The 13392-nt window shown below is 39.4% G+C and overlaps 1 protein-coding gene across 4 annotated transcripts in view; it reads right to left on the bottom strand.

The window, feature by feature from the left end:
- NPNT (nephronectin) overlaps window positions 1-13392 on the bottom strand; it is an 81178-nt gene that overhangs the window by 43816 nt on the left and 23970 nt on the right. For all 4 annotated transcript variants that reach the window (XM_066385018.1, XM_066385019.1, XM_066385020.1 and 1 more), the window contains one exon: window positions 1629-1721. In XM_066385018.1, the coding sequence (XP_066241115.1) occupies window positions 1629-1721 (93 nt within the window). The remainder of the gene's footprint in view (window positions 1-1628; window positions 1722-13392) is intronic.

Raw genomic sequence — 13392 nt, 5'->3', positions numbered from 1 at the left:
CTTTTAATAATCTTCTCTGTATCAATTCCTAGCATCAGGACAAGAAGTTTTATGGTGCTGACACATTAGTGAAACCTCTGATGGTTTCTGTTCGTCACTTAAAAATAAAAAAGAATGCTGGGACTCGAAGAGCACCGTCAACTCAGTGATCAGAACCAGACAGGCTGCCCGCGAGAGTGTACACAGGAGAAGGAAATCAAAAGGATATTTAAAAGAATAAACTGAGATACTAAAAGCCGCATTTGTTTAAAAAAAAATACTACCCTAGGTATGTTAGATGAATTCCAAGTTAAAAAATAATATTAGAGAAAAGCTTTGGGAAAAACTAGTTATCATTCAAGTAGCAGATAATCTAGAAGGCTTTTTAAAGTAACACCTTGTCCTACCACAGGACAATGGATTTCATCTGAGAGTGCAGGAACAATTCCATATATGTTCAAACATCAGTGTTCCGATTGCTGTGAAAACTACGTCTACAAACTACAAGTTGACAACATACCTCAAGGAGTCAAGAGTTTCAACAATATCATTTCCGTCTCAGGTGAGGTCAAGTAAGTATCTCCAGGGCAGTTAGACCCCCACGTAATTGCTTCATTTGACATTTAAAATGATAGGGAGTATTACTTTAAATAATAATCAAAATTGCCTTTTTTTATCCTTGTATCTTTCTAATGAAATCCAACCATAGTTTTTGTTTACTTCTGGTTTTTATATTCCTAATGGTAGAAAGTTTTTGGTTAAAAAAACAAGCCTTGTCAGGCTGGTTAGCACGAGCCAGAGCATCACATTTCCAAAAATATTTTCTTTGCCCAAAACTAAATTGGTAGAAAGAACAGGAGTTCTACGGACAATAGCTCTAAGTTGACATATTAGGCCTTTTACCAATTAATTCTATAAACTTGGACAAGACTCTTAATATCCTTGCTATCTTTTCAAATAAAATATGAAATATTACCTAATTTTTAATAACTTAATTATAGTATAACAAATACTCTGCCTCCTGATGTCGTAATGATGAAAACAGATAATATGTGTAAAACACCTGGGGCTAAACTACTATTAGTATTAGTGCTAAATAGATGTTTGTCTTTATAAGCAACTGATGACAATTAAAAGTAACTTGCTAAGTTAATCAAAATCTTTATTTCTCAGAGGAACATTGCAAACTGGTCAACAGATAAAGGGTATTTATTTACGAAATTGAAGAGCTCAGAGTTTGAGGGATTTCAAAATTTCAAATTAAACTTCCTACCTGACTTTGAATATTAAGGTGCTTTCATCTCATTGGGTCCACAGAGCCTAACAATTTGCGAAGGCTTCCCCACCAGTTAGAGGAAGAATAGGGAGTAGCAGAATATAAAGCTTCAACAATAACTGATGCTGCAACTCTCTTTTTCACATGCATTTTATTTATCAGCAGTGAATAAAATGTCATTTTATTAGTTGCCCTTCAATTAAATAAATTTTAAACATTTACCATCGTGATATTTTTATCTTTCAGCAAACAGTAGCTCAGTTATATAGAATAATAGTCATGGAAAAGTGTGTGGGCATGAGAACTTAACGTTTTACACCAGGCTGGACTAGCGAGGGTTTAGGATTGTGTACTGTAGCACACTATTTCCCACCTTGACTGCAGGTTTTCCCGGCATATCCATGGTGGCACTTGCACTTGTTTGGTCCGATACAGTCACCGTGTTTGCACTGTGGTTGGCACACAGCTGTGAAAAGAGAACAGCATGCATTATTTCTAGGTCAGTAGAACATCAACCATATAGTATCTACATCATGTACTAGCTTAATAATTTAAAAAACTAAGAATGGTTCAAAGAGTAGCAGAAATATACAAAATAACTGTGTTCTGGAGTGGTAAGCATTGACTACACACTCACACACACGTGTTAGATATGTGTGTGTATCACTTCACGCTGGAAAATTTCCTAAATTTGAGGGCAATACTCTAATAGAACAATATGTAAAATGACACATAAATACAATCGCTATTTATCAATAGTTATGACTGTAAAATAACCTGTACTTATCATTTCAAACTCATTCTCTCAAATTACACTTTACAAAGTTATTCTTAATCCACATAAATTCCCAATTAAATAATAAAATACTTTTTTTAGTGAGAGGAAGGGAGGCAGAGAGACAGACTCGTGCATGGGCCCTGACCAGAATCCACTTGGCAAGCCCAGTAGGGGGCAATGCTCTGCCCATCTGGGGCCCTTGCTCCCTTGTAACTGGAGCCATTTTTTAGCACCTGAGGCAGAGGCTATGAAGCCATCTTTAGCACGTAGGGCCAACTCACTCAAATCGAGCGATGACTGAAGGAGAGGAGGAGGAGGAGGAGGAGGGAGAGAGAGAGAGAGAGAGAGAAAGACAAAAATGAGAGGGGAGGGGTAGAAAAGCAGATGGGCGCTTTTCCTGTGTGCCCTGAGTGGGAATTGAGCCCAAACAACCAGATGCTCTACCACTGAGCTAACCGGCCAGGGTAATAAAATACTATTTTATTGGAAACACTATTTCTAAATATACAATGGTTCAAAATAAACTAAACACTAAAACTCAATATTTTTGGAATCTCAACTTAAGAATACCTCTATCATCTTGCTCTTTCTCAACCTTCGGTGCATCGTAACTGCTCATCAACCTATAATGGCTTTTCTATGGTCTATCACAGTAAATAGAAAAAACTATTTTACATTTATGATCTTCTATCAACTCAGTCTGTCTTCCCTCAAGACCCCAAATTGATATAAAATCACCATTTAAATCTTTTCAGTCTTTGATTCCTGCCAAGATACTGCTTATAATTTTTTGTTTACTCAATACCTGTGATTCTCAGCTAGGGGCATTTTTCCCCACTCTGGGACACTTGGCAGAAATAGAGACATTTTGGCTGACACATTGGGGAAAGGGTGCTTCTGGCATCTAATAGACTACAGGGATAGTGCTAAGCACCCTGCCATGCTCAGACTGCACCCCCACACACACTCACAAACAAATAATCTAGCCCAACTATGATGGTGCCAGATTCAGAAACTTGCTCTGTACCAAATATGTGCACGGTACTATGCCAGACACTAAAATAGGTGAAAAATCATTGTATAGTGTGTTCACTGGTGCCAAAGACCTTACAGTCTAGAGAGACAAAACAAGCACATTGTTTTAATTCAAGGCTATATTTATTTATGAGCAAAATAAGTGACACATGTGAAATCTGTGAAGAAATCACACAAGCACCTCCACATAGATCTGCACAGAAAGCCCTGCAGAAGAGACTTGAGTTGGATCTTGAAGCACGAGTAGACAGAAGAGGGAGAAGGCTGCCCAAGGTCAGGAGAGCTGTGCAGCCAAATAGACCATCATTTATTTAGGAGACACTGAGGATGCTTGCCAAGCTAAAACAAAGGGGAAAAGCTGTTAGAAGAGGGAGAAGTATCAGGTGAGTGGTATTAGGTGATAATGTTCCCTCAATTTCAGACTGGAAAATATACTTTATCTATAGGAAATGGAAAGTTTATCACCATCAGTAGAATTAAGTGATAAAAGTCAACACTCTGGGAATATCAGCCTAGTAATTATATGTAGAAAGGACTAGAAAGTGTCTAGGTGACATGAAGAAGGCATAATCTATTTTTGCAACAGGAAGAAGAGATGGGCTTCAGTAGCTACTGAGTGAAGAGCTGGCAGGTCTTGAAGACCCAAGGGAACAGGGTCGATGGTGACCCTGAGTTCTCAAGTCCCTGAGACTGTTCCTTCCCACACTGGCCCAGGCTGTTCTCTATTCTGGGATACGCTCCCAGCTTCTGACAATTCTCAAGTATTATCTCCTTCAAACCTCTAATATTCTCGTGAAGCTGAGGTGCATGTTTTTGCTTGTTTTCTGGTTGGTGTTTTCTACATTTCTTCACTCGATTCTCACTAACCCTTCCCTCACCTGGACTCCACGGGCTTATTTTCCTTTCAGGCCTTTCCTGCTGCCTACTTGTCACTCTGGCTGGACCCTGGACCCCTTCTAATCCTTAGGCAGGGCTGCTCAGCAGCTATTTAATTTAAAAGCTTAAGGAAATATAGGATGAGAAGAGTAGAAGTATAAATAGTAGAGAAATGTGCTTAGAAAATTCTAAAATCTGATTTTTAAACATGAATGAAATTGAAACGGAAGCAATCTTTTTCACAACTGTAAGAAGAAATGAACTATCTAGGAATGTCTTTCAATATTCTTTATCAGTCAATTATGTACCTGGTAGATGGTTTAGATGCAGTTTTTAAGACAAGTCCCAGAAATAGCCATTTTTAAATGTAATTTTCTGGTCCCATCATCAAGAAATGCAAGTTAAAAATAATTGTTTCAAATTTTAAAAAGTGATGTTCTATAAATCTTAAATATTATATATAAATACAACCTGAATAAATCAAGTAACACGGAGGCACCCAGACTGTCATTTTTAAAAAGAACAAAGGAGTAAATACTTCTAAATCAGTAAATGTAAGTCAAGGTAACTCACCTCCCGAATGAAAAAGAATTTGAAAATGTTTTCAAACACATGAAAAAGTAGCTTAGAAAGTATGTTAAATACAGGAAAAAGCTTATTTGGAAAAGGACACTTTATACAATAATTCAGCCCAAGGCCCTGAGGCCCTTTTGCCTTTCGACCCCCTGACCTGCATGATGAATATCCATTTTTAGTGCTTTCAGGTACTTCATAGGGACAAAAGTTTTTATTGCCCCCTCCCTTTCTCCTTGTTTGTTCTCACTGGAGCGCCCTAATCTTGGGCACATCAAATGCATACATTCCAAGAGGCCAAGCCTGTTAAAGTTTCCTACATGTTTAGAGAGTCAGTACTTTCAAACTGCTGTTTGCACATCCACCCAACAGACTGTTCACTGAGGTAACCAATGTCCTATTTATTAGGGAACAGCTACTAAATCGGATAGAATACTACTTGTGTTTAAAAGAACGGGTTCTATCTCTTAAAAAAAGAAAACACTCTTAAAAATGGTGTACAAAATTACTGTCTCCTATTATCTTGCTGGCATTATGTCTGCAATGGACTTCAATAAATATCTATTGAACATTTGTTATATTTAATGTATTCAATTGGTAGCCAAGTGTGGGCAAAATGAGAGTCACAGAGGATATAAAAAATTAACCATGAAACCCTAATATATTGGTCAAAACTTAACAAGTGCTGAGATAAAGAGGTGAGATAAGAGGTAAGGGGAGGGGCAGATAGCTGACCACTGACCTCAGGTCCTGGCAAGCCTCCGTAGCAAATGTAATCTGAGCAATGCCTTAGAGGTAAGAGGCAGATACACTGTGAGCAGAGACAAAGCCTTTGAGAACAGAAAGCAGAAGGAAGGATGCGGAAGAAGGTTCTCAGTGAGTGCTGAGTGTTGTGGTGCTTGTAACAGCAGGTGAGATCAAAAGACAGACTAGGCAGATCATAAAAGGCAGAAACTGCTGGGTGCTTACCAGTATCTGTTTTTCTCTCTTCTTTAAACTAGAATTTTGTGTGTGTGTGTGTGTGTGTGTGTGTGTGCGCGCGCGCGTGAACGCGCACACACACACACATGCAGGATATGCATTAGCAATGGAAACTACATTCCTTATCCTCCATGGCAGATATGAGTAGCCTAGTGACTAAATTCTGGCCAATTGTGTGTGAACAGAAGTTACTGGGTGGGGCATCTGCAATGCTACTTGAAAAGGTCCTGGCAACTGTGCTTCCAAAGGCTTCTTGCCTAGAATATAGAAGTCATCGTGAACCCCAGAGGTCACCTTGTCACCATAAGGTAATCCTCAGAATAAAAAAGAGGGCAGAACAAAATCTCATAGTACTAAGTCTAAACTGCCATCCTCGCAATCTGGGGTGCTGTCCTTGTGTCACTGTTCACGATTTCTAACTGACTATGCTTGAGCCCAAGGCTGTAGAATCGAGAATCAATATGTGTTTGTTAAGAAGCCAGCACATGTTTTCTCTGGATACACTCTCAGCACAGAAATGTTATGAGCTGGTCCTAGTGAAGAAATATTAGACATTGTCAAATTTATTTTATACCTATAATACCATAAAATTATAGAAGTATATAAAAAACTTCATTTCTATATCTAAAGAATTAGATTAGAAAATACATATCCATATTGAGACTAGAGAAAAATGAGTCCCAACTTCTGTGTAAACTGGCCCACCTTCTGATAACCTACTCTACTTTATGCGAGCTCTCAGTAGCTAGCCAGCACAGACCGGCCTTTAAAACCTATTAGACTATCAGGCCGGGGGGGAGGGGGGAATTAAGTGTCCCTTCTAGTGGTCCATTTTAGAATAATCTAAAAACATCAAAAATAGAAAATACATTTGATTTGGAAGAAAAAAATATGTATCTGCTGTTGCTACAGTTAATCAGAAAATGCAGCATTGCTTCTCTGACCTACACACTGATTGGGGACAAGAATCCTGGGCCATATTTGATGGTCCATTGTCTCCTGGCAGCCACATAGGTTTAGCAGTTGCGTAAGTACAAGTCAGGTAGAAACCAGTCAGTCAATGAATGACAGATTTTTTACCTCAAAATCAAATACCAGAATTAAACTGAAATGGGAAAAATCACACCCAAAATTTACTCTCTAACATTCCTGAAGCATAATCTCTAATGTGCCCATAAAATAACCTCTAAGACATTATAACTAGAAAAAGAAACAAGTGTCAACTGGCAAAGCAAACACAGCTCTTTAATGTCGCATGTCCAGGCCTCTTTGGTTTGCAATTTAATAAAACTTACTCCTAAAAATTCATCCTAATGGATATAACAGGGGTCCTGAGAGTTGGACAATGCTTTCTGATGCTAATTTAAGTGGTGAGTTATCAAATAAATTAGGAGAATTATTTTATTTTATTTTATTTTTTATTTTTTTTGTATTTTTCTGAAGCTGGAAACGGGGAGAGACAGTCAGACAGACTCCTGCATGCGCCCGACCAGGATCCACCCGGCAAGCCCACCAGGGGCGAAGCTCTGCCCACCAGGGGGCGATGCTCTGCCCCTCCGGGGCGTCGCTCTGCCCCTCCGGGGCGTCGCTCTGCCGCGACCAGAGCCACTCTAGCGCCTGGGGCAGAGGCCAAGGAGCCATCCCCAGCGCCCGGGCCATCTTTGCTCCAATGGAGCCTTGGCTGCGGGAGGGGAAGAGAGAGACAGAGAGGAAGGGGGGGGTGGAGAAGCAAATGGGCGCTTCTCCTATGTGCCCTGGCCGGGAATCGAACCCAGGTCCCCCGCAGGCCAGGTCGACGCTCTACTGCTGAGCCAACCGGCCAGGGCCTAAATTAGGAGAATTTTAAGCTCCCACATCAGTTCTATATATTATTTCTTATGGAAACTAATCACACTTGAAGTCAAGTGACAACATCTGAATAAATAAAGATATGCTCAGATGTCCAAGCAGATGATGGCTCTGGAAAGCAACAGGGTTTTAAAAGCCAATGACCTCAGGTGTTGTTAGTAACTTAAGAAGGATTTTCTTACTGGGAATAAGATTGTCTTTAGAGTCCCAAGAATCACTTGTAATTCTTGCAATCTACATCATGTTGCTATTCATACATGGCACCACTAAAATCAGAACAAAGAACCTTGTCCTCCAGGGTATGTAATTTAGAAACAAAGGTGACACAAAAGCATGCAAGGGCAGGATAGAAGAATGAATGGCTACAAAACTGGGAGATTTCAGAGAGCTCTTATTACCTCTAACAAGTCTGAGAGAACTCAGGATAGGGACAAACTCGTCTGAGGCAAATAGAAGCATACAACAAGAAGTATCTTTTTCAAAGAGCAATTGACCTGAGAAGAGAGAATGTTGCTAAAAGAACCATAAAACACCTTGCTGCATTAATGGGACCTGGAAGGGGTGGAGGCAGAATTTACAGGGCTCCTCGGGAAAGGGTATATCAAAATCCAGAGGAAAGAATCCTACAGATTCTAAAATCTCCCCAGGAAAACAGGTCTCCAGCTCGCCTACTACCCTGTATTCTGGTGCTGGTTATCCTATTTTCAAATCTAAATTTCTGCTGCAGTATAAACTGAAATAAGACTGCCTCTGATTGTTATCGGTATAAAATATTATCCATTAAATGCTCTCATGAATAGAGAACTAAAACTCATTTTATATGACTGATTCAATTTATCTTCACACTATCCATGTAAAGCAGGAGACCGACATTCTCATTTTACTAGCAGATGAGTGAAAACACAGAAGGTTAAATAACTTGCCTAATGTCAGTAAAAATTTATCTCAGGTCCATGGTCAACCCACTAGTTCAGATAAAGGCACTGAAATTTAGCAATCTCAGTGGCTTAGAACGGAGGAGAGTGAGATTACAGTAAAACGTGGAGCAGCAAAGGATAACAGGGGTAGAGAATGTGAACAGTAATTAAAGGCATAAAGGTATTTAAGTTCCATTTTCAGGAAGGAAAAGCTGCCGTTAAGAACACAATCTATAATTTAAGAAAATTAAAATCACCCTGTCAGAATATTTCAAAATATAATAATCTTTATCCCCTTCTTATTTTGTACCAAACCAATAATGAAGTATATAATTGCTATCTCTTCTGAGGTATTACTACATTTATGACTTATTTTCGCTGTTACACTTTATTTAAAATTATTTTTATTAAGAACTTAAACTATTTTTGAATGATAGTCAAATATTAAGTCAACCCACTGATTGATATTCTAGAGCAGGAAATTAAAGTAAATCAGTTTCTGGTCTATATAATATTTGTCTTCTAAGAGTAGTCTGACAATAACATTTTATCTTTGTGTTTGGGAACATCCAAATCAGACACACTTGAGCTCTCACTATTTACCCTTTAATTCCTGAAGGAGCCCGAAGAAATACGTGCCTGTATCACTCAAACCAATGTGTAGTTATCATAATTAAGCACTATCACTTTCCACTGAAAGATCTTTTTCTGAAGTGTCCTCATTTTCAGTTTAATAGGAATTTAATATTTTTTCTGTTTCCATTGTGATATGAGTGGAATTTAGATTAATGCCAAATGAGACTTTAAGAACACATAAGAAAATGTTACTGTTTATCTGGGAGTGTGAAGTAGGTTTTATTTGTTTAAGTTAGGTAACAGTATCACTGAGCATACTTGGCACCCAGATCTTTGTTTCTATAATAAATACTGTTTCACAGTGGAAGGAATCAGGACTGGGGCGGGGAGGCTAAAAATTTTTGCTGTGACCAAAAGGAAGGATGTATTCAAAGAATAATGAAAACGTGAAAAGGTCATAGGAGCGGACTTGGTGTTGTTCCCATTGGCCAAATTTGGGATAATTTGAGCACCAAGAAAGAGAGTAATTCATAACAATTAAATAATAAAAGATTCCATGGATCTACCCATAGTAATTAAAAAAAGAGGGCAGAGCTCCTCTTTACAGAAGGATGCCAGTGAACACATAGAAGGAACGATAGAATTTGAAAGACATAATTTTACAACCACCATTGAAATAATTAATTTGAGCAAAAATTACCCATAGGTATTAAAACATTCACTGGTTGGAAGTTTATTGGAGAACCAGATACTCAGTTTTAATATATCACCCCAAAGTTTACTAATAATAAAAAGAAGAAAGTGCCTCTAAGCGGAAATATCTGATGGACAGAACCTTAATCAAGTGGTCAAACAATTAACATCACCAATAATGGAATAGACTGACCTGTGCAATGGAATGTCATAACATATGATCACCTATATCATATTCTTACAAAAAAGGTTTCACTTGAATCGAATGATTTTCCATAGACAAATTTAGACTGTGAAACATTCTATGTGGGACTCTTCAAAATGGCAATGTCAGGGGGAAAAAAAAGTGGTAGAATTGTTCTAAACTGGCCCTGGCCAGTTGGCTCAGTGGTAGTGTCGGTGGGGCGTGTATCATTCCCGGCTTCAATTCCTGGTCAGGGCACACAGAAGAAGCGACGATCCACTTCTCCACCCTTCCTCCTCTTCTTTCTCTCTCTGACTAGAGCTCTCTTCCCCTGCCGCATCCATGGCTCAGTTGGAGCAAATTAGCTCCAGGAGCTGAGGATGGCCCCATGGCCTCACTTCAGGCACTAAAATAGCTCGGTTGCTGAGCAACAGAGTGATGGCCCCAAATGGGTAGATCCTGGTTGGGGGTCGGGGCTCATCCAGGAGTCTGTCTCTCTGCCTCTCTGCTTCTCACTTAAGAAAAAAAAAAAAGAACTGTTCTGAACTAAAGGAGACCAAGAAAATGCAACATAAGATCTTTGTCTCTCAATCACAGAGAAAAAAAAATATCGTAAAACTAATTATTGGGACAATCTCAATATGGACTGTATGTTACATAATATTTGTGTACCAATGTTATCTTAATTCTTAAGTGTTATAACGATATTGTGGTTTACATAGAAATGTCCTTGTTCTCAGGGATGTATGTTGAAGTATTTAGGCATGAAGTGCCATTATGTCTGCAAATTACTTTCAAGTGGTTCTGATAGAGACAGAAGAAACACAGATATGTTATAAGTTAAAACTGTAAATGAAAAGTATAGGTATTTACTGATTCTATACTTGCAACTCTTCAGTGAATTTGAAAATATTCAAATATAAAAATGAGAAAAATTTATAAACACAAGTAGGATAAAATGCATACCTTGACAAGTACTATTACTTGAGAGCTGTTGTTCACTTATCAGTGCACTCTAGAGAAGAGTTTAGGAGCAGGTGCTGGAGTTAGACTGCTGAGCTCCTACCCCTATCGCTTAGGAAATGTGTGATGGTGCAGGTCACCTGTCTTCTCTGCTCTGAAATGGTGACCCTAAGCTGAACCAGGTGAAGCTGCCAGCACAACTATTTATTTTCTTTCTTTTTCCCATTTTTCACTGAATTGTTTTCCTTTTTTAGTGACAATGGTTAACAAATTTACACAAGTTTCAGGTGCACAATTCTACAACACCTCATCTGTACTGTGTGTTCACCACACCAAGTTTTTTTTTTTTTTCTTAAAAAATAGGAAACCTGCATAGTACATATGACTTACTCATAGGTTGAAAAGATTAAATGAAAAAATCCAAATGAACTACTTAGAACAATACCTGTCTCATACTAAGAGCTCAATAAAACACCAGCTATAATGAGAATGGTAAGAATGACTAAGAGGAAAAGCTCCAGTGTTTAACACCCTATATTAAGAACTGGGGGTGTAAAAAGCAATAAGAAACCTCATTCTCAAGTAGGTAAGCCCAGTAAGGAGAGAGAGAAGCTTTCACAGGAAGGAAGCATAAGAGAAGTGATCCCTTACATAGATTTAAGAGTCAGAAAAGGTTTCTGAAGAAAAGTAGTGCTAAATTTTTTTTTTCTCAGAAAAGCAAATTTACTAGATATCTGGTTTCATAATGTAAAAATTCATTAGGATATAAAGAAGCACATTAAAGTATTCCTGTTAGTTTAAAATTATTGTATGTGTTTCAGCTGAGGAGATGATGCTCTAATTTTTTTTGTTGTTGTTGTATTTTTCTGAAGTTGGAAACGGGGAGGCAGTCAGACAGACTCCCGCATGTGCCCGACCAGGATCCACCCGGCATGCCCACCAGGGGGCGATGCTCTGCCCCTCTGGGGCGTTGCTCTGTTGGGACCAGAGGCATTCTAGCTCCTGAGGCAGAGGCCACAGAGCCATCCTCAGTGCCCAGGCCAACTTTGCTCCAATGGAGCCTCGGCTGCGGGAGGGGAAGAGAGAGACACAGAGGAAGGAGAGGGGGAGGGGTGGAGAAGCAGATGGGCGCTTCTCCTGTGTGCCCTGACCGGGAATTGAACCCGGGACTCCTGCACGCCAGGCCGATGCTCTACCACTGAGCCAACCGGCCAAGGCCGATGCCCTAATTTTGAGCAGGTTTACTGGGCAATCATCACCAAAGGCCAGAAGAATTCTAATGTGCCCATCATTACTTTTTTTAGCAACCAAAATCTCTAAGTTTAAAAGAGTCAGTGATATGAGCAGAACCATTTATTAACTATTTTAAAATGGAATAATTTTGTGACTGTGCATAGATTTATATGATGTGAAGCAATTTTCAGTATGCTATACAATTTTATTTTATTATGTATTTATTTATTTATTATTTTTTATTTTTTATTTTTCCAAAGTTAGAAGTGAGGAGGCAGTCAGACAGATAGGGTCATGCGCCTGACCGGGATCCACCCGGCATGCCCACTAGGGGGCAATGCTCTGCCCATCTAGGGCATTGCTCTGCTGCAACCAGAGCCATTCTAGTGCCTGAGGCAGAGGCATGGAGCCATCCTCAGCACCCGGGGCCAACTTTGTTCCAATGGAGCCTTGGTTGAGAGAGGAGAAGAGAGAGATAGAGAGAAAGGAGAATGGGAATGGTGGAGTAAATGATGGCACAATGGTTTTTCTGCTTCTAGTACTATGGACCTCAACAAATCTGCACTGCTATGAGATGGACCTGGTAACTTATGACTTCACCATGACATTCTCCTCCTGGTCCTCAATGACTCTTTGTCATGTTCACTTAGCTCCTCATATGAGATCAGTGTCTTACAAGCCATTCAACACTGCATTTCGTGAGCTGATTCCTGCCTTCCCCACCAGGCTGATCTCCAATCACATCTACAAATACACCAACAAATGGAAATCCAATACCTTCATACTTAAACATGGAATGTCATTCTTCTCCCGTCTGCCAGACTAACACCTAGACAGGCTTCAATATTCAGCTTAAATACTACCATCTCCAAGATTTGCTTTAGCCCTGCATTCAGAGTGTGGAGCCCGCCTCACTCAGTGCTTTCATGAGCCTCTGTGCATTCCTCTATCATAAATTATTTATATATGTTTATATTCATCTATACATATACCATGCTGTGTTATCACAAGGTTTTTTTTATCTAGCTCTCTAACCAAACTTTGAGCTCTTTAAGTACATAGTCCCAGCTCTGAAAGAGTGCATACTCTCTTGACAAAGACTGATAAATGGCAAGTGTACAGGTGTTTAAAAGAATACAGAAGAAGGAATTTCTCTACAGAGGGGTGGGAGTAGGAAAAATGTCAGGAAAGGCTTGCAAGGGGCAATATGAGCCCAATCTTAAAGGATGAGCAGGAATTCACCTTGTGGATGGGTGAAGGGCCTTTTATTCAGAATGAGCAGAGAGGCATGAAGCAGCAGAGGGTTTGTGACTGGGTCCATATAGCAAACAACAGCCCTTCAAAGATAAGGCAGGTGTCTGCCTGAAGAGTCTCATCTACAGAGAATCAGGAGTCTACCCATAATTGCAAACAACCAATGAATTGTAAACAGTAGATGACACATTCCGATTACATTCTGCATGTTTTCAAGCATGGAAAT

This window comes from Saccopteryx leptura, chromosome 5 (genome assembly GCF_036850995.1).
Source record: "Saccopteryx leptura isolate mSacLep1 chromosome 5, mSacLep1_pri_phased_curated, whole genome shotgun sequence".
Taxonomy (NCBI): Eukaryota; Metazoa; Chordata; class Mammalia; order Chiroptera; family Emballonuridae; genus Saccopteryx; species Saccopteryx leptura.
Note: the sequence above shows the minus strand (reverse complement) of the source record. Positions and strands in the feature narration are given on the sequence as shown.